The sequence below is a fragment of the Falco naumanni genome, chromosome 4, assembly GCF_017639655.2.
Source record: "Falco naumanni isolate bFalNau1 chromosome 4, bFalNau1.pat, whole genome shotgun sequence".
In the NCBI taxonomy this organism is placed as follows: domain Eukaryota; kingdom Metazoa; phylum Chordata; class Aves; order Falconiformes; family Falconidae; genus Falco; species Falco naumanni.
Window position 1 is genome coordinate 47592385 of NC_054057.1, and position 22847 is coordinate 47615231.

The following is a 22847-nucleotide window of genomic DNA, read 5'->3' on the forward strand; positions in this document are numbered from 1 at the left end:
ACTCGCTTATCCAGACCCTCCTTGGCACCTCCCAGCTTGTGAAGCAGCACTGTGTTCCCTCACCTATGGACCAGACATTGCTCACCAATTACACAGAAAGAGAGATGGGATAGCTCAGTACTAGGAGAAAAATACACATTCTTCCTACACTACTGATGAAGAACAGAGATGGAAAGTGATCAACAGACTTGCTCAGTCTCAGAGCAGAAGTGGGAAAAACCTCACCAGCTCTCAGATCTCTCTATCTTGCACTAATAATCCATGAGGTAAAACAATTTAAAAAATGGAGAAAAATCTCACTTTCACTACGGATTTGTTGGTTTTGTTGTTGGCTTTTTCCCTGCTTCTTAACACATCTGGTCATGACTGACTGTTGGATGCAAACAGTTGAATCCTGTCTGTGTACACAGTTCTCGGCAAACAGAAAAGCACAGCATCAAGTGATGCACATTGGCTGTCACCTCTCTGTGCACTAGGCAAGGATTTTTTACTTTGTCTCTCTCATTCCCAATGTGATGATGATAAGAAATACTGTACTTGTTCTCACGTTTTGACAGTCGGGAATTTTAAGATCTTTCATAGAGATTTCGTATTTTATTGCACTAAAATATCACTAGCTGCTTTGCTAAAGGAAGTCTGATTTTTCTTCATGGTATCCAGTGAAAGTACAAGAGGCAACGGGCATATAAAGAAAACAAGTTATTAACTCAAAACATAAGAAACAGCTTTCTTACTGTAAGGGTGATCAAACACTGGAAGAGGTCGCCCAGAGAGGTGGCGCAGCCTCCATCCTTGCAGATGTATATACTCAATACCTGACTGGACACAGAACTAAGTAACCTGCTCTAGTTGACACTGCTTTGACCAGAAAGGTTGGACTAGATATCTCCAGAGGCACTTTCCAACCTCAGCTGTTCTGTGCAAGTCATGAATATTACAAACTACCCAGGACAAAAATCACACATACTGTGTTTATTGCACTCTGTTTGGGTATGATTCCACTAAACTATTTCATCATCACATGACAAGTTGCCAGCAACACGTTACCACCACAAAGAAAGAAAACTCATGTATGTGACTTTTGTGCTTTGAATTTCCATTACTCTCTCCCCTATAACATAACATATTCTGCATTAAAACACTATTTCATCATCTGTGAATAACTCTCATTCTCTCTTCCTCTCAGTCTATGTGAAATCACATCTGAAATGACAAAAATTGTGACTGTCTCACTGAAAAGACAAAACCCCTGCTCAGATAAATACGGATGAAGAAATATTCATGGCTACTGAATCCTTCAGAACTTCTGTTTAACACACCGCATTTTTATTTTGAAAGCAGAAAGCTCCGTTCATTATGCGGGGGGGTTAAAACCTATCATGACAGAGCTGTCAGGTTCTTTGCATTTACCCTGTACTTCTTAGCTGATTCCACTGTATTACAGCCCTTTACCAACACTGTCCATCTGATACATGCCACCTCCCTTATGCAGGCGTACAAACCAGAGACTCAGGTTCCCAAGAAGCATCAGCAACATTCCGGTCTCTTTTTCCCAGAATGATGCCCAGTCTTTTAGTCCACAGTCTTTCCTAGTCAAAATAATTGATTTACAATCTGAAATCCAGACTCCCTGACTATAAAATGACACTAACACACAAGAGTTCTAATACAGGGCTCTTCAATTCTCTGAATTATAGTTAAAATCTATTGAAATACGATGTCTTTGGTGACAGTGATAAAGCAAACTTCACTAAGCTGTGTTTAAAAAGACTCAAAGCTAAATGAAACTAATTTTCACTTTAAAACTGATTTTGACACTGACATACCATTATTGTTGAAGCTTTTCATATAATGCATGCATGCTTTTCTCCTACCTAGGCATACTTCATTAGAGAAATATTTTTTATACTGTTTAGAAAGAGTATTAGAAAGCATTGCATCATTCACATAAATAAAAAAAAAAACCTACAATCCAGCAATCTGAAAATTTATACTTATCAGTCTCAACCCACAGAAAGAGCAAAAAAACCTGCAAGAAGAGACATGGGAAACACAATGCTCTACAGGTAAGGGATTTGACACTAGACGACACTTAGATCACTCCGATATGGTTTCAAATACTTCCTCTGCAGTTTACAGAGCCCAAAAAGATTCGGTTTCCAAGTAGGAAGAAAAGCACATCCTAAAAATAATTATTCCTACAAGGTATGGCTATTTTCAACTTCAAAATACATCTATGGACAAACCATTTAAAAACAAACAAGCAAAAATGCCTGGTTGCTGACTAAATGGCAAAGGCAAAAAGACAAGAAAAGATTTATTTTAAAAACGATGTGCCAAGTACACTCAGCTATGTGTTTGCTGTTGCTGATCCACCCTGCAGAGCATGTTGCATGCCATTTGCTTTGCTCCAGGTGGGTGAACCCAGGAGCGAGAGAGGCACAGAAGCCCACGCACAATCATTTTTCTCTTTCACTGCTCTCTCTTGAGCTCTCCTTCTTACTGTACATTTCACATCTTTCTGCTGTACCAATGCCGTTATCTCTGATGCAACAACATATGAATCAAATTCAGAAAAGCCACAGTGGGAAATTTTTCATAAGCCAGTTAGCCATGGTTTATCCCTGCATTAAGCAAGGCAGGTTAACTAGATAAGCCTTGTGTCTTTCAGAGAAGCAGGATCAAAGCAGGTAACTAATTTGTAACAATATGCAATTCCTTGCCACAAATGGAGATACAAATTTAAAAATTAAAGCACACTGAAAATACATAGTATAATTAATTCACAGTCGTTATAAGATGTAACATATCTGGTTGTTGCATTTATATTCTTCCAATACAGTAACGGAAACATTAAGGGAAAAGAAACATGATTTTTTCATTAATGCAGCTCACACCTATTACAGGCAACTAAGCAAGCCAATAGGCTTTGGTACTGAATTATTAAGAACATGATTCAAATCAACAGTTATTCAGAAAACAACAATATCAAAAAACATTTTACTGCAGTGGAAAAGAGCACACATTATATGCTTCAGCTGCATATAATCTGTTCAGCTGTACAGTTCAACACAATTCAAACAAAATTACAGCTTGCAAATCAGGTATTACTGCAGGCCTTTGAGAAGATATTTTTACTAAGAGATTTCTTCTCGTTTCATTAGAATGGCTGAAGGAAGCAAGAGACAGGATTAAGCCAAGCTGTGAGTCACCTGTATTACCTAGTATGTCTCTCACAAAAACAATGTATCCGAAAGTGATTTTAATATTCAGTTTTTTAAAAATCCCGAGAAGTAAATTTACCTGCTAAAACTGCTGCTAATCATGAGCCCATTTTGTAAATACTTGCACAGACAAGGAGTCCTAATCATTTGGTTGAGATCAATCATGAGAAGGATACAGGACAAGCCAGGAATTACCTAGCTGAGCAGTTACCAAAACTATAATAACTTGTAAATAATTAATAACAATGATAATTCTTCAAATAAGTAAGTACTTGGGGACACAGAACATCTGGTTTCAAGTTGCTCTTACAGATGAACACAGAAACCAGAAATAAAGAAGATTCCAATTCTAAGGAAACACAGCGTGTATTGTGATATCCTGACGATAAATATGATGTTTATTAACAATAAGATGATATGAAATATAAGAGAGCACATCCAATTTAGTGCAAGGTTTCACACCAAAACAACCTTCTTACTGTATCAGAAATGCATCTCAAGTTAACACACATTCAGATCTTTGCAGGACCAACTCAGACCCCTCCAAACCAAACTCTGTCCCTTTCTGGTCATTGTCTTCTTCCCCTAAGGACACAGGAGAGCCTGATGTGCTGCCTCATCTACCCTAATAACTACAGATAGCACTACAGTTTCTTCAACGGGGTCCTTCGAACAGCCACATTTTTCCTCTTTCCCAGTGCCCTTTTCCCCTTCTGTTTGCCCAGTACTACTGGCATTTGTCCTGGATCCTTGCAGCTTTCAGTGCATGGCAGAATTCCCACCCCTTCACTTCATCTCAGCTTGGGCATCTGCCCATTTTCCTGCCATTCCAAATTCTTCTAACCCAAAATGCAACAAACACCAATAAGGAGTCTTCTCTTGCTTGTCCCCAAGAGATAAATCCCTTCCACCAGATACACACATGCAGTTTCCCTCTGCTAATTCCTCCAAAAATTGGACAGGGTTTCTACCTGTCAATTATTTCTCTTTTGAGGTGACAGGCTGAAAGTAATGTCACTACTCTTAAGAGTCAGTAGGTAGATGAAGCTTTTGGCAACTCTCCCAGAAACCCTTTTCTTCTTTCTGCAAGATACTGCTGGGGCAAAGTTGCTAATCTACAACTGTGCTGCAAATCTCAGCCCAAGAACATATGTTCTTGCGCTGTCAAGAAAGAGAACTGCAGTGAAAACATTACATAGTGCCATCCGCCCACAAAAGATATATGGGTGCTCAAGCCCAATGCACTGAGCAGAAAATTAAGATTGTTCTCATTGCCTTGCTTGAAATGTCTGTGTCATCTACAATCAATGAAACTGTCTGGAACAAAGCACAGCCATCTCTTTTTGTTATCTGAGTAGCTGAAGAAAACAACCTAACATAAGAAAAATAGTGAGGACTTGTCATAGTTCAACTAACCAAAATACATTTGTAAAAATTCAGTGTTAGTTAGTACTTTGGTAAGGGATTGGTGACACAGACTTCAAAAATGAGCCTTTTAGAATAATACTACAAAATCAGTTTTTGCTAATACTGGGAAATGAAAGGAGAACTCTTAATATCCATTCCTAAGAGAACTAGGATTCACTACAAAATCTTGACTCACATGAAGAAATCAAGATGCTGAAAAAAGATGAAAAAACCAAGTCTAGCACAAATGAATTTGGGATTAATTCATAACATATGTTGCACAAGCAATTATTATTTAATTCCAGTTGTTTACTGCATCTTATTAAAAATAGTGCATTCAGTGAGCTGCTGTATTCAAAGGATCGATGTATACAGTGTGCAAAAAAAGGTAAAACAAATTATTAGTATCTATTGTGCTAACTAACCTATGTTAGTCCTTTCCAATCTTGATTTAATGTTCTCTTGTGCCTTGCCTCCCATCACTACATAAGGTCACATGCATTCCTTTCCAGTTTGGTCACCATGCTCCAAGAGACATGAAACACTTTCACAAAAATCAAGAGTATGTACATGCTGAACAACTAATGATGCAAAACGACTAGTGTGAAAGATCAGCTGCTGTTCAATTCCCTTCAATTTCTGCTAACTTCAGACACTCCAAGAAATCTGATTATGCTGTATGGCCCTCCATATTTATGCTTGTGGAGTAATGAAGTACAGTCTCATTATGATTTCAGAAAAATTAACTAAAAATGTTAACACTTCAAATAGATTAATTATCATTTTTCTTCTTCACATCAGAATAGTATAAAAGACATCTTTTGAAACAACATGCACTTCTGTGCCACACCAGTACAAGTGACAGAAAATATACCAGCAGAGACCTAACAATACCGTGTTAAACTGGCATCTCTGTAAGAACATGGACCTCAATGCCTGAGTACTGTGCTTTTATAGATGTGTCTGAAATAACCATAAGCCCACTGAAGATAGCTCAGTTCATTAGCAGCATGTGAAGACTTTATTTGAGGTGTGGGAGTCTCAGCTGCAGTCTTAGTTTGCATTTATACTACACAGAATTAATAATAATAATAATAATGAAAAAATATTAATAAAGAAAAATAAAATAGCTATAATAAGATGTGTCTTTTCCAACAAGATTTTGTGTTGTGCAGTCAGAATGGCAACCAAAAGTGCGACTTGCTTTAAAAATTACTCATTTCTATTGGCATATATATATATGGTTTTCCTTTTGAGTTTGTCTGCAAGTTACCATCACAATAATGGGCAATGTCAGGGGCTTGTACAAAAGGGAATATTTCTTCAATATTTTTTTTCAATAATGCACTGAGAAAGGAACTTCCTGCTGACTTTTTTAGTTAATAATGCAATTCGTGTAGAGATACTGAAATCATATTGGAAAAATGAAGGAAAAAATACTCACTCTACATTACACTGTTTTAGTTTCAAGAATGTTATCAAGGATGGACAGCATTTGCAATTTATGTTTTGTATTACTTTACTAGTGCCTTAGAAAGTAAAAACTAGCAATGCCGTGTCAGAAAGACAGACCAGAACTGCTGTGGGCATGCAGATTATTCATTGACATTAGGACGTCTGTGGAGATTACTAAAAATCATTATAGACATGGCCTATTTGCATTCAAAGAAAACGTGTGACAGCATTTAGGCCCTGCTTTGCAGAGTAATGAGTAATCAGTTTCAGCTACGGTTAATGACAAAAATCAAGTTTTTAGAGCCCCCACTGTGGGCATCACAGAGAGTCCCTGAAGGGCAGGACACGTGTGAGCCAAACACTGCTCTGCTGATGATGGGGTTTGGTGGACAAGGTCATAAATCACAAGTTTAAACCAGGAGAAGGTGAGAGAAGGACAAAACAAGAATTCAAGGACATTTGCCACTTACTGGATAAAGAGGGGGAAAGAAATATACCTTTCTTTCATGAGTGCTGGGTACACCGGGGGTGTTCTGCTTGAGAAAGCCTGCTGTTGTGGACCACCTTGTAGGGTTTTTCCGTGAAGGCTCTTCTGAAGAAAAATTTGTGTCACTTACAGAGGTTGAGAGGCCAATCAGTGCAGGGTCACTACTACGTCGGACATGAAGAGGCATATCTGAAGAATAAAGCAGACAGTAAATAAACACTGACTAGATTTCAAATGTTTTTCACATAGGAAAAATATTTTTTCAAGCTCTTGATGGGTGGTTTGACCAAATGTGGTTTCACAGAGTAAGGAGTTATTGACCTCAGCATAGCTCCTCAAGGACAAGGTCTGTTTCCTCAAAACCACAGCCTTGCTGCTTGGCCACACGAGAAGAAAATGAGGGCAAAACCTAACTCCAAATCTAGCAGAGTTCATTGGCTTTACACATACAAACACAGCATAGCTACTATCTGTCGTTGGTTGTGTAAAATTAAAAAAATGCATAAGCTTGAACAACTAAGCGGCTAAGGTAACTTACAGGTATTTTAAAAAGCAAGTAGCCAAAGGCCTGAATTCAACGGCCTCATGACAAAGTAAGGGGTGGAGTAGGCTGATGTGACCCCCACTCCACTGCCACGGCTGCAGCATGGGCACTGCCACCACAACACGCCTGCAAGAAGCTGCACACCAGCCTCCCTACAGTGAAAGGCAGCCTCCTCGCCTTCTAAAATACACTCTCCGTTTCTTTCCCAAAACTTATGAAATTGACTGTTTTCTATGCTGCATTCTTCCTTTGCCTCTTCCTGACAGCTGAAAGAAGATCTGTGCTGATTTACCCTGATTCCCTTAGCCTTCCAGCTGGCATGGCTGACAGGAGAAAAATATTTCATTAGTAATAAATGATACAGCAGTCAGGTAGACTGATTGCAAAGCGATAGGTTTTTTTTAATATATGTAGAGGTCAAATCCATTCTGGAAGCATTGATGACACATTAAAGTTAGTTTCTCTTGAAATACAACTTAATTTTTTCCAATTTCATTTATTATCCTACAACAAATATCCACATATCTATCGTCTCCTTGCCCAAACAGAAGTTTCATTGCCTGTATTTGTGACCTCCTAGCACTTTCCCACTCAGCATCAGAATGGAGGGGACATGATTTATCAGTTGCATTTCTCTTTACTGCTGCACTGGGAACCTTGAGTGTGAAGTGGAAAAGAAAAGGTGAAGCCTACGGCACGTAAGCAGCAGAGTCACTGGGAGAGGCACACTGGGCAACAGCTGAGAAAGAAATCTACGTTTTAATGCTTTGATGAAACAATTCCCAAGGAAGCTGAAGGGGTATGTCTCAAAATGTTAGAAAAAAAATGCACAATGACAGCGGTTCACTAAATGACTGTCTCAAACTTTACAATATGTTTACGTTAATGTTACGTTTAATAATACCAAAGCATCTTTTTTGCATGGCATTATAGAGACACTGAGAAATACAGTAAACTGTATCACGCTAAGAAAATGTGTGAGTTGGAGAGTCAACTAGGACTCGTGCTGCTGAGATATGCAGAAGCGTTACACAACCAAATACCAAAACAGTCACTCTATTTCACTCCGGTAAACAAGAATACAAAGAATTAATTAATGGGTTTTCTCCACAATTGTTATACTATTTCTTTTTCCTTTGAAAATTCCATTTTTCTTCATGTTCATAACAGATATTCACAAGAGTTAATTTCCAGCAAACAAAATGTTTGCTTTTAGAAGTAATTATACACATATTTATACACATACATATGTATATACACCTATAAATGCGTATAACAGAACTAGAAGTAATTAAAAGAATATTTCAGGAAAGATCACTTTAATTACACAGAAAAGTATTTATGGTCTGAGTCAACTCTATTTCCATTTTGATTACTCAGTATATACTCATAAACTCATAATAGAGGGGTTTTCTTTGATTGACTTGTCTTCAATTACTTCAGGTTTCATGAAGCAGCTGAAGGTAAAGCCTCTCATTTCCCCCTGGATGACAAACATCATAACAGTACACTACCAAACCACAAGAGATGTCTGTAACAAAGGCGGTACAGCTGCAGTCCCGGCAACAGGCCCGTGATGTGTAATGAAGTGACCCATTAACAGGGGTGCCTGTGCTGCTGGCACAGCCCTGAACATACACTCTCATTTATTAGATTAGCCTGAGCAAGAAAGTGGCTCTGTGGTATGTAGTGCCACTTAAGAAAAATACCAATCTATATCTGTTCCAAGCAGCAGCCCGTCCATATTATCCTTGTTTGCCTTAGCTACCCACCCTACAACAGAGAATTACAATTTTCAAACGTGAGTTCACTTGCTCCTTATGCTTGTACGTCTATATATAAGCATGGTGAAAGCAAAATGTTCTTGTATTTTTACACTTTTTCTTCAAATTGCTTGACAAAACGAAAGTTCAGTTGGGTGAACTTCTGTAAGAAGATAAGCTGAATTACCGAAAAAGAAAGAAAGAAACTGGAATTCAAAACAGCGCTCCTGGAGAGGAGTGAGCAATTATCACTGCCTTGCCTTTCACTTTGTAGTGAAAGCCTGACAGTTTGCACCAAGTAGCAGAGACTTTTCACAATACAGGAAGTTAATCATGCAATGGAATTCCCAAATATTACTATGCTCCAGAGAAAACATTAACATGAGAAGTTTCTCTACAAAGTCTATTCACTGATGAGCCACATTTAATATAACCCGTTTCATTTTAGTAAGGTTAGTTATTGAGATAATTTCAGACATTTATTGAACACTTCTCCAAATCTGTATTTAAAAAAAAAAAAAAAAAAAAAAAAAGAATTCTGGCAATATAATCATGCAGCATGATCGGCTCTAGTCTCTCATTATGAAAATAGATCCATACATAAGGAGAAGTGATTTGTATTACTAACCAAACTTCACAATACAGTGAATTATAAAAGACAGTAATTTGGGTGTGTTAGATCTGTGTATTTCCCAGTTAAACTAGAAATTTAAATATATGGAAATTTTTTTTTTTTTTTTTTTTTTTTTTTAATTTCTAGAATGGGACAAGCACATGGGAGATAGCTCTAGTGTATGCTGCTTGGCAATGGTCAATAGCACTCCAGGTATTAATCCAAGAATTAAATCTTATTCACACTATGTTAACCACAAATGGTAAACATAATCTTCTGCATTCCTCTCTCCAATTCTATACTGAGTATTCTATTCAGTATTGATACTCTCCATTAAAACAATAACATAAAAGAATAAATTGAACAGATTTTTCTACCAATATATTGTTCATTACAATCTTCTGGTTTACTTGAATTTATAGATTTGAAGAGGATATACTTTGAAATATTAAAAGAAAAATCAAAGGAGAGGAACTTAATAATTAAACCACAAGATGAAGTACGCACGGGACCAATGCAATGTCACTGATTCCAGGATGATGGCTGATACCGTTTGAAGTCTGTGGTTTCTTTGAAGAGTGGATAAAACAGCAATGAACTCTAATCACAAGGCTTCAAATTCTCTGTGGCACTAATGCACTGTAAATATTGATTTACTTCTGCAGCTAAGGTGCCTTTTAAATAAGCACTTGAAACGGTAAATCTAATAATGAATTACAGGAAGTTTTAAAAGTCTAAGAATTAAGGAAAAATTAAATTAAAAATCATGAAAGTTACCACTAACTCAGTTCTTGAGCCACATTCAAGGACCTGAAGTATTCACCCATGAGTCTAACGCTATAACTTCAGAAAGAATTATGTGTGACAGAGAATCCCATTAAGTTATGTATATAGCCACAGTTCCGCTAGAAAATGGTTATTTGTAGGATAAATACAAGCTGGATAGCAAAATGCTCACATTCATAATCATGAAATTCTGACTGGAAGTCTCATTTTATTAAAAGCAACAGCAGTTTCACTATAAATTATAAAAACCACCAATACACATTTTATAACCATCTTTAAATGTTAAGAACACAGAGTTGTACCTTCCCTTCCTGCCAGCAATTCCATTTTTATTTTAAAAGGGTCATCACCTTCTCTGATTTTCAAATACACTCACGACGAAAAGCATTTGAGGGTCTGGCAAATTTCATCCATAAAGCTGAGCATGTCGCCCTGCATGCAGGCATTCAGAGCAGAGGACAGTGGTCTCTCAGAATAAAGCTAATACATACCTTCCCATACCAATTTCCTCTCAGATGTCAGCTTGGAGGGCATGACTAGAAAACTACATACCTATATTTGTATAGCATAGCCAAAATAATTTTATTCTGTGAAGATTTCAGCTAATATTTCAGCTCCTTAGTGCCAGCCATGGCAGCTTGCACAATGTGGTGTGCAGTGAAATTTAAGGCACAGAAATGAAAAAATAATCTTATGGTCATTTCTGGCCACCTCACACACACCATCAGGCCCATGACTGATGAATAGACCTGAACAGGACTTTGGTTTTCTCTCCATACTCTAGCCTTCTCTGGGAAAATGATTCTTCAGTAAAACAAAAAACTCTGTGGGGAAGAGCAGCTTTCAACAAGGAAGCTGCTCCGGTTAGACAGAGTTCCTGAAATAAGCCCATAGATACGTATGTACATCAGGGTATGTTGTATACACAAGGCACACATAGATCCTACCTCAGCATCAAGAAACTGGTCCAGGGATGGGAGACAGAGACTCAACGCCTGTGTCACCCATCCACCTCATCCTACCACTCAAATCCTCATCTGGAGGCCAAGAGGAAGGATGAATCAGGGTCATCCTGAGGCTCAGGAATGCAGGACGGCTACTTTCAGCTTGAAATACTTGAAACTACAAGTTACAACTTTGTCTATATTTAACTGAAATATCTCTTTAAAATATTTAGATTAGCCTTGAGTTTCACACTCCAGACTCCAGCAGAGCTCCCCAGGCCCTGGTTCCAATTTCAGTAGGTTCAGTTCAGTTCCTTGTTCCACTCACTTGGCAGCAACAGCCAAACATCCCTCATGACTTTCGAAAGCTCAAATTCCCAGATCAGTTCAACTTTCTTGCAAACCTCTAGAGACAAGACAATGGTAACTTACAAAGACCACTAAGGCTGTTGTAAACTGGACTACACATAGAAGAACAACAGTTGGAGACAAAAAAACCTGCTGATTGTGAACTTACCTACAAACTGCATTAAACCCTAGCAGCAGCTAACATAAGCCAGAACTTCTCTACAGTATTAACAAAACAGTGCAAATCAAATGTAGGAATCTTGAATTAGAAAAGAAAAAAATATTTTAAAATGTAAGCAGTTCCAGAGGTGATGAACTACTCCCTGGACAACTGCATCATCTGTCCTGCAGAAGCAATCTCAGGCATGCTATATGGAGGTGGCTGTGGGGAAGGATGCAAAACAGTAGCACTGCAAAGCTACCACCAGTTGCACCATACCACCAGAAGTATACTTTTGGACATGACAGCAAAGGAAGAAGATAACCTATACCACCAACTCCCTATTCATGGCCCAGAGCCATTATTTTTATCTCCCCTACAATCCATTCCGCTATTAAGTAATGATTATTTAATAAAAGAATTTCCCAAAGTGAATACTGCTTCCTTTGTCAAAACCTTCAGAATATTTTTTTCTAAATTGTTATTATTTTCCCAAAATTTATCCTCCTATTACTAGTTATCTCTCCTTCACTTATGAAACTATCCTTTCCTTTCATGTGTCACAGACAATTATAGCATTTCTCCCCTAAACGGTGCTACATAGCTCATAACTTCACCTCTGCCTCTCTAATTCTCTACCACTGTTCATTTATGTAAATATTATTCTGGTCTTAACTTGTTCAGAAGACACCCAGAATAGTGTATTTATCTTACAATATACCTTCAGTATTGTCTTCAGCTATCTTACACGAAGCAGCCTCCCTGTCTTTTTTTGAACTTCGACACTAATGCACGGTCACCAATAATCATATTTGGGTATTTTATTGTCATGGTATCAATCCAGAACATCCATAGAAGTCCTAAATTTTTTGCTATAGCCTCACCTCAGCACCTCTATCTTGCTAATTAATGTATATGTTCAGTTTAGATCAATACTCTTATATGTCAACTTTATTCATGCTGAATTAAGTTGCATTTTTCCAGTATGTATACTGGAAATATATGAATACGAATTGAGGAAAGAAAAATAATAATACTACATCCGTATTATTATTTATCTTTCCTCCATTCATATTATTCTCCATTCCCAATTTATCAACATCTGGAAATTTAAGTAACAAACTTTTTACAGTACTGCTTCTCCCAGATTTAAAGATGTTAACCCCAGAAAAAACAGGAACCCTCACAACCCCCTACGGGACAACAATCTCTAGAGTAAGGCTGCCTCCAACTTTTTAAGATTTCTATGATGATTTTCAAACCATACGGAAGTGTTTATGCTCACATTGACTTGGAATTTCCAAGATGCTTAAAATTATATTGAATATTTTAACATTTGCAAGTATTACATCAATTGTGCATAATTCACCTATAAATGCCAACTACCTAGTGTTCATGACTCTCTCATAATTATACAAAAGCTTAAGATTGCATAGTTTAGATAATTAGCGTTTCTCTACTTGAAAATATGTTTATGCTTAAAAACGTCAACTTCTAAAATGAATTTCTCTACATTCGGAACTCTTGGTTAAATAACAAGACTGCCATTCCTCTTACAAAGAAAAACAATCATTGTTAACTCCACACAATTCCACATATTTATAACTACTTCATGTACAAATCCAACTGTTTTCAGTTATTCTTCTAGCTATTGATCTTCACACAACAGCTTATGCACTTCCTCACATATTTTCAATGTTATCAAATACTTTTCTCTACTTCCTTATTTCTTTAGCTTTCAAATGGCACATTTATAAGCATTTGCACATTAAAATCATGACAAATCACAACTATTCTATTTTCCTCATACTACCGCCCCATGCAGTTGGAGATCTGGCAGGCAGCCACATCAGGAGCAGGACAGAGGCCATACCGCAGCACTAAAAATGCAGAACGTGGTCTTCCAGATGGCAGATGAACTGAGGCAGGTCAGGGAACTCTTACACTCAGCCTGCAGAATCTGACAGGTGTGCGTATGTCCCTAACCATCACATAAATATGGACAGAATTCACTTGGCTGTGTAAAACATGCAAACAAAAACCCACTGTGAGCTAGCATAACTTTAAGAAATACTGTATTAGCATGCCTATGATCAGAAACGAGTCATAGAAAAGTAAGATCATCTCTGGAAGAATGGGCAGCAATGAAAAGAACACGTTCAAGCCACCAGAAAAATTCTTACTACAAAGCAAAAGAAAGAAGATAAGTCCTTACCTTCTTAGTATCATTTTCAGTTTCTTTTAATAGAACCTAAGTTTTCCATTTTCCCAAACATGACTGCTCAATGACTTTGAAATTCAGAAATAAGAAAACATCAACCTGCCACAGTTGTATTTTAATAATGAGGTAATGTTAAATCCTTATCTTGAAAGGCCTTTAAAATAACAATCTTCCTTCCCTTTCTCTAATATTCTTTCTTCTTACTTTTGAATACTGAGATCCAGGAGGAAAAAGATGATTGCAGCTTGAAACTCAATTTACTTAGACACTGACTTTTAAAGCTAATTAGAGAAAGATCTTTAAAACCAAAATTAAGATTTAATTACCTCCACCTTCTCTGTCTCCTTTCTCTGGGCTTTTTTCTAAAATGCAAATATCTTTGCATGCCAAGAGAAAAGACAAAAATGTCAGATCTTACAAATGTTCTACTCATCCCTGTCAAAAAATTATGTTTCAGTATGTTTTAATGAGCTGCAGCCTCATTTTTTTGGGTACATTCTTTGTGGATCTGCTTAAAACATGCTGGATTACCCCTTTATCTGTTTTCACACTAGTGCTACAAATGTCGGAAAAAATGCACTTCTAGCCCCCTAGATGTTAAGAATTTTTGCAAAATTTCTTCCTTACTTCTTCAAACAGTTGTGCTACAGTAGATGCATCAACGGCTTTGCTGCTGCTGAAGCTTTTCTGCTTACAACTAAGATCACGCCTTGCTATATATATATTTATATTATAATGAAGACACTATATTTTGCATCTGCGTTCACAAGTCATTTCGCAGTGCAGGCAAGGGTTTGCAGTGATGGGAGCAACTTTGAGTTGATAATGCTTCACCACTCTGAGACACAGCAAGGAAGTTGCCAGATACTTTTCTTATCACAACTTTGAAAAAAAAAACTAAAACTGAATGGCAAAATTGTTCCTTGTAGTGAACATAATGCAGTGATGTGAAAACTGTTTATAGTTTATGGTCTAAATGTCTTGGGTAGGCTCAGAAAGGCTCACTTAGAGGAAGAAGTTTGCAACTTTTTCCTGGACAGAAGGGAAGAAATACAGATGCAACAACAGGATTTAGACTGTAACTTGAAAAGCCTAGTTGGGCAGAACCAGGAATGATACAATGTGTATAATACACATCATGATTGTATCAGACAGACAAAATCTGCTGTGGTTGCCAATGTTGTGACCCCCTTCTAGTCGCCAGGCTACCACTGTGCCTTTATATGAGGAGGAAAAGTTGTAGGTAGGAGTACCATTACTCTGCGGTACTAGATAGTACAGCTTCAGAACTGCTTCTTGGTCTGTATCTACTTCCAACTTATCCTAGAATAAACTTTCTTTCAACATCTGTTGCCAACACAACCTCATGCATCACTACATCACCTCATATGCGAGATGGGAATTCCTATGGGGATCATATCCAGATGCCAAAGAGTTAAACATGCTTAACTCCAATTCAGCAGGTATGTGTGTAATTAGTAAGGGATTTTTTTTTACACCAGTCCTCACAAAGCTGGTACAGGAATATCTTTCCCTCCCTCCCCTCCATCAGAACCTACTGTCATATCCACTGGCTCATGAGTTATGGCACTAACTGACTTTTCAAAAGTCTGCACTGCCCAGAGGGCTGTGGAGCCTCCACATCACCCATCAGCATCGCCCCTGTGGCTCCTGTCTGGAGAATGAAACACTACCCACTGCCCGTTTCCTGGGCAAACAGCAAGGACATTAAAACCAACCGCATTTCTGCTGGGGTTTTAAACAGGGAAAAAACCACCAAACTTCTGGATTTGTAAAGACATTGCAACGTCATCACAAAATAGTCCAGCGTGTACACAGGACATGGTAAATAACAGGTGGCAGCAGGGAAGCTACTGGCAGCTTAACTATGTGAACAGTGAACAAGTTACATATGATGGTTGTTTACTTCATTTATGTTTGAAACCGTGAGGGAAGAAGTATTTCTTTGCCAGTCATCAGATGCATACTCCATCTTTGGACGTGTTTGGCTGTTAACCTAGCATGTCTTCACATTTCCATGGAGAACCTCCTTGCCACTGAGCAGGCACTGGGCACCTGGCCTCTCCTCCAGCAGGCTGAGCAAGCATGGCCAGCTCCAGCCTCACTCCACTGCAGAGAAGTACAGGGTTCCAGGTCACTGTCAGGCTGGAGAAGGCAATAATTTTGGAGTATCACCACCTGGAGGTGGATCTGAGCCTGTGTTACCCAAAATTCACACTTTCATGACAGATTTTTAACTGAAGCATTAATAGTTCTGACCACCAAGAAAACCTGACTACAATCATTTAAAGGTGAGTGGTTTGGGGTTTTTTGTCAGAAATTATCTGTGCATGCATTTTCATAGCTATATGCACCAAATTTAAAGAAAAAAGAACATGTGGAAAGAACACCCTTTATGCACACTACCACGCTTCTGAAATAGAAAAAAAAAAATTAAAAAATTGCAACTAACACCTATAATAAGATAGAGTGAACATAGCCCTTAACATCTATTAAAAATTACTAACAGCTTCTGCAGTTTTAATGGAACCTGTTCTTGTTTCCATGACAGAAACATTACTAGGATTAGAAATACGTTGGTACATTCCTGAAACATGCTCTCGTTCGAAGTGTTATCAAATCTCTGCAAGTTAACATTTTGCTAAGCTCTTACCTGCCAATGATGACCAAGTAGAGTAAAAGATCTCAAGTAGAACTAGGAAAAGGCCATGCCATGCCACCTCATGTACCCAGACAGACAATTTTTAGCAGAAGGCTCTTCTGCATGCAGTGAGTAATACAGCTCAAAGGCAAAGCACAGAGCATGAAGATCTCAAGAATATTATTTTCTGTCATTCAGCTACAACTATCAAGCTGAATCCCCAAAGACAAATCAAGTATTTGTGTGTTTAAGTAATGAGATGAAATGCCACCAACACTCCCCAGCCACAGGGGATGCATGCCAGGGGAGCTGCCATGCCCATGACCCGGGAGGGCAGATAGCACGGCTCTCTGCATGAAGATACAATGCTGTGCATGACTTCTCATTGGGGGTAGGTTGGGAAGTAGCTTGAAGTTTGGGGACTACATAAACCGACCGGCATCCAAACAAGCTCTTTCCAATTACATGAGCGGGGAATAAGAAGTTCCAACTATCAGCACAGCATGCTGAAATCTTCTCATTAACTCTCAAGGTTAAAGATTAGTTTCTGCAGAAACTCTGGTGCTCCCAGTAGCCAAATAGGGAGTAAGATAATTTAGACCACATTGGAAGTTTTTAGTTAAATTGTTCAGAAATGCCCACAATGGGACAATAAAACAGAACATCTACTGTTCTCCAAGGGGTGACAGACCAACAGACATCTTTAATTGTTCTTCTTTACTAGAAACAGATTATATTAATAAACTATATTCCCTTCTTTTTTAAAACCATGCCTAATGAGCAGTAAGAGACTAGCTGCTGCTTGAAGCATGGGCAAAGTTGATCATTCCTGTCTGTCTTTACATGTGCTTTACAAAGTCCCTTACAACAACCGGGAGCCTGAATTGTTGTTTTGTGGAAGTGTACAAAGTTTTCTACACCTTAGTGAAACTTTGGCAACATCTCTTCTCCCTCCTTCCTTCCTTCCCCGCCCCCCCCTTTTTTTCTCTCCTCCCTTCTAACAACCCTGGAAACGTGCAGTTACACTGCGTGCTTTATCACATACCTCTCCTTATTTTTATTTCACATTGCCAAGGCTGAAAAGAGTCAAAAAGTATTCCTAAAAGTTCAAAACCAAGATTAAGCAAATAAAAAGAACCTCAGATGAAGTTCAAAAAGAAATCTCACTACACGAAACACAGTTCATGAGTTTTTGGATCAATGACTTTTCATGCTTGCAGTTGCCAATTTTCATTATAATTTGTGATTGGTTCTAGCCCAGAAGTGAAGATCATCTTTCTTAGTGGAGAAACAGCTTTAGCCAGAACTAACAGAAGATATTTACTGAAATACTATGGTATATACTTCATGCCAGAATTTGTCAGGTTCCCAGCAGCTAACTTTTCCAAGCTGTCTCCACACCACAAGCCTCCTTCCATGTCTCATCCTAGAATGTGCTACAACAATTTCAAATATCTGCAGGCAGAAAGAGAACATGAGGAAGACAAATTTTATTTTACAAAAATTATTAATATTTTAATTATGATTATCACTTTTCATTTTCTACTATTTCATTCCGTTTCATTATTCAAAGGAAATTAATAAGGTATTTATTGTTCTGCAGTCCAAAATGTATTGATACACTGAGATGTATGGATACATGAGAAAAGGAGGGGACAGCCACCATTTATTACTTGGTCCTCTTCCATTAGCAGGAATAATTGAAGGCTGTTGCTTGAACATGAGGAATCCCAAACAGATTCAACAGAAACTCAACAGCCCAGGACAGGTTACCCAGGAAATGCCCTGCAAGTAGTCACTTAGCCAAAAGCAGTCTGCAAAACCGCTCAAACATATTGCATTTTCCAGAAAGCAGAAGAATGCTGTTACAACTGATCAGGCAACTGAATGCCGCCTTCTGCACCTAAAGCCAGTTAAGTGCCTTGTGCTCCAAATACATACACCTCCCTCTCCAAGTCCTTGCCGCAGAAAGAGAGCAAGTTGACAGAACCTCTACTGAGAACCTACAGAAGAGAAACAAAGGAACCACACGTTCCTCTAGTCCGTGTGAAGCCATGGCCAGGGCTGCCTGCACACGAGCTGACAGAGTACTCGCTTCCCCGAGTGCCACATACCCAGACAAAGCTCCTACAGCATCAATGCTAACAACGTCAGTCAATGAGAAAATATATCCAAGAGTAAAGCAGGAACATGGAAGGGTCATTATCCATCCAACTATCAACATGGAGATGCAGAGGAGGCGCTACCTTTCTGCATGAGCACCCAAGCTGCACTTTGATGCCATAGTCAGGATGTAAAGGACAGCTGTAAGAGCACTACGGCAACCAGTCCTCAGCATCCATGGGCTTCCCCTGCCCATCTTGTAGCTGCGTATCTGTAAGATGCTGCTACTACAACCAAAAATAAAATTCACTGCAATAATATTTTTTTAACTTCAGTTCTCTACAAAGGCTCTGTGAAATGCAAGTCACATATTTTCCAGTCCTCTAAAGGAAGAAAGTTATCTTGCATAACCACTGAAAGAAAGCCACAGGAGAAGAGAGCCATCTCCTGTACCGATGGAGTTACTTCTTTAACCCACCTGAGAGCAATGGATTTTAGGGAAGAAGTCTTAGTATCACCATTTTTATCTTAGATAAAATTTAGAAAGCTTTCTGGTATTAAGGCCTCCCTAGCATATTGATTTTTCAGTACATGCACCCTTATGAGGTTTTTACACAGCACTTGAACATTCACTAAATAAACATTGGGAAGATGTACAAACAAGGGCGAGTGGTACATCCATATGCTCTCACAGACCATCAACTTCTCTGCAGTGTGCAGCAAGTAGTCGGTGTGCTTCTAGCACAAAACCACCTCTGGTTTGTTTGAAGTGCTTACTTCCAAATCTGGAAGTTAACTCTAAGAAATTATTTGCATAGATTCTGCCAAATTACACTATTTTTACATAAAACATGGTGCTTCTTACTAAAGAATATCTGACTTTAATAAAAGTAGCTATCTTGAATTTCATGTAAAATAAGACAGCAGGAAAATAGCTTATTTTTTACTTAACTATGTTATGCAATCTCTGAAGGTAGAGTATTTTAACATCTATAGGATAGCTAGGTCATATTTCATATGAGATGTCAAGAAATCTACCACATTAAATAATATCGAAGTTATTACTCATCACTACAAATAAAAAGGCTACTTAAGACAGAGAACCCTCATGCACCCTTTTTTTAAGGTCACCCCAAAACAAAAGTAAATCTATATTCATACAAATGTGCATTAGTTTAAGTTGGGACCTTGTCTGTACAGAAACTGAAACATTATCTTCCATATGATTCACATAAACACTAAAAATATTTCTTAACAGTTTCTGAAACTAAGCTTTCTGAGAATAACTTCATTACTTTGTGCTTCTTCTCTGGAATTTGTAAAACTATTTTTAAAGTTATTAATTCATCACATTGTTGACTCTTGTGTCTCAGACGACATTTGGATTTATGTATCTTTGAATACTTCCAAAGCATGTTTAAAACCCTTACTCTTACAGTCAAGTTCAAATTTAGGAGCAGAGAAAACTTATCCATTGGTCATGCAACACATGCACAAAACGCAAACGTCCTCAAAAAGTTTACAAAGAGAGAAAAGACTAAGCGTATGTGGGAAATGAAGTCTGAATCTTAATAATGGAGGGTATCTCCTCCTCTCCACAACACAACATTTCTGAGAGGGGCTCTTCATCATCATGCAAAAGCCAGCAGGAGGAAAAGCCACTCACAGAGGAACAACTCTTGGATGCAGGTATTACAAAAGACATCGCTGCTGGACAGGAGGGCACGCTGGGCTGCTCGCTGGGCTGCTCCCTGTTCCCTGCTTAGCATCAAGCACCTCTCACTCACCTCCCCGTTTTTATCAGTTCTTGGCATGCAACCATCACTGTGCTTTTTGTGTGATTACTACAGCAATTCTAACGTAGGGTAGATTAAAATAAGCTAAACAGGTATATTTGCTTTTTCTGAGATTACCTTTTCTGAGATGCATTTGTGTAAAGCAAGGTTGCTCTCATGTTCTTCAGAAGCAGCTGTTATCTCAAATACAACTACTAGACTAAAACCAGCAACAAAGTGTAATCATTTTTTGCTGTTTCCACCCAGCGGGAGAGAAAAGCAGTTAAACACCTCTGAGAGCTTTGCTGCACCTCTTCAGCAACAGCACCTCAGCAGGGCTGGGAAGCAGCTTCACCAAGAGGAACAGGAGCCAAAACCACCTAAATCCCACACTCATTTAGATGTCCACACTCCTCGCTCCTGGTTGGCACAAGAACAGAGTTGGGATGTTGGCCCCCTTCTTGGCCTGCTAACTACAGGGGACATGGAGAGACAGATGATGATGCTCTGCACATCCATAACCTACAGGCAGGTACATAACATACCCCACCAGGTCACTGAATCACACTGTTGCAGACATGCCCACTGAACAGTTCCTCCCAACACCCCTTTCCAACTGCAGGAGGTTTATAGCTCTTGTCCCTGGGTACACTTTGTCCTTTAGGAAGTCCCGTGATGCAGCCAGAGAGGACAGAAAGCCACCTTTTCAGTAAACGCCACTTCACAATCCCATTCCTGAGGGTTTTTAACAATTTTGTTTCCCTTTTCATTTTACAGCAGAGGAAAAGGCAAGACCTGGACATCACGTGCTTTGTGGGACTCACCTGGAGATGACTAAACAAATACAAGCTTAATCCAGGAAAGTATAGTAGTAAGTTCTTTAACAAAATATACTTTTGCAGATCTTGCTATCAAAAAAACCCAACCTCTCTGGACCTAAAATGGAGGATAGAAGACTTTGCATGAACAAAAAAACCACAAAAATTCTTAGATCAAAAATCACTCAGCAGCATGAGGCTGAAAAAATTTTTCCTACTGATTTACTACGTGGCAGTTTGCTTGTCTAGCCTTTCCAAAGAGCAATCTAACATTACTGTGAGGACAGCGAGAGGGAAAATTGCTGCTTAAGTGGCAGGTTTGTTATTGTTTGACAATTCTAAAGAGTTCACTAGAAACTTCTAAAAGGAGCATCTCTAATTCCCTGAAATTACTGATAATCGGCCAAGTGAATGGAGAACAATTATGAAGAAAATTGAATGCTTCCAAATGCCAATTTGCTGTATATCCTGAATTAATATTGCATAAGCATTTTTAGTCTCTTGCTGTAAAAGCAAAAGAATAAAAACCTAGGCCCACAGGCATTCTTCAGTGGCATTCCTTACAGAATTTATGTCATCATCATTTTTGCATTTTGTAATCATACTTAGCACTTATGTGGTGGCTTACATCTTTAACCTATTTTTCTTCCAAAACAAAAAAAAAAAAACTGCCTTCTGTATTGAAGGTTCAACAATAAGCAGTCACATCACAACAGCACGAAGCCCCCTAATACAGCCAGATATATAAGCTGTTTTTTCCTACTAATTAAGTCAGACCAGACTTGAAAACAATGTTGCAAAATAGTCTCTGGAACTTTCTGTGGTACAGCTACACCAGCAGCTGGCCATGAAGTATGGTAAAGAGCAGAAATAATCTGGAAGAAAAGGGCTCAAGATGTCCATTTTTTAGCTGAGCCAAAACACATCAGTTTCTGTTAAAAGGCCATGAAAGTGTAAAATGTTAATTCATAAATTTTATCAGCCCACATTTCCTGGGTAGCAGCTCAGGCACCAGCCAGTCCTGCAGGAGAGCGAGACCAGCACAAGCCATGGTGACAGAACCAGATGCTGTCTGTCCTCCTTGGTTCACACTAATGGGGAGCTGATTCCAAAAAACAAAAGCAAAAACCCTTTAAAGTGAATTTTCTCCTTTTTCTCCTGGGGGGGGGGGGGGGGGGGGGGAAGGAAAGAAAACCCACCAAAACAAACAAACAAAAAAAACCCCAAACCCCACACTCTCCACCTACAAACAAAACAGGGTATGGATGGACAAGAAACCCAGTTGCTGTGGGGTTTGCTGGAGAAAAAGGACATTACAGCAGTATAGCTAGAAAGAGACAGGCTGTGTTAGATGTGACTGGAAGACTACAGAACCAGCTGGAATGGACGCAGTAAACAGGCAGACTGTACAGCTGGAAAAACGGCATTAAAAAAAAAAAAAAAAAAAAAAAGAAAATGGGAAGAAAACAAATACAGAAGTGTTAAATGAGAAAAGCACAAGTCCAAGTGTGCGAAGAATCATTCGCTACACACACTG

The 22847-nt window shown here is 38.6% G+C and overlaps 1 protein-coding gene across 20 annotated transcripts in view; it reads right to left on the reverse strand.

The window, feature by feature from the left end:
* The window catches only part of PARD3 (par-3 family cell polarity regulator), a 461704-nt gene that overhangs the window by 271133 nt on the left and 167724 nt on the right, over positions 1-22847 (reverse strand). For 12 of the 20 annotated variants that reach the window (XM_040589699.1, XM_040589690.1, XM_040589698.1 and 9 more), the window contains exon 4: positions 6584-6762. In XM_040589699.1, the coding sequence (XP_040445633.1) occupies positions 6584-6762 (179 nt within the window). Of the gene's footprint in view, positions 1-6556; positions 6763-22847 lie in introns of all 20 variants that reach the window. The other 8 variants (XM_040589689.1, XM_040589681.1, XM_040589685.1 and 5 more) reach the window with 1 other exon arrangement.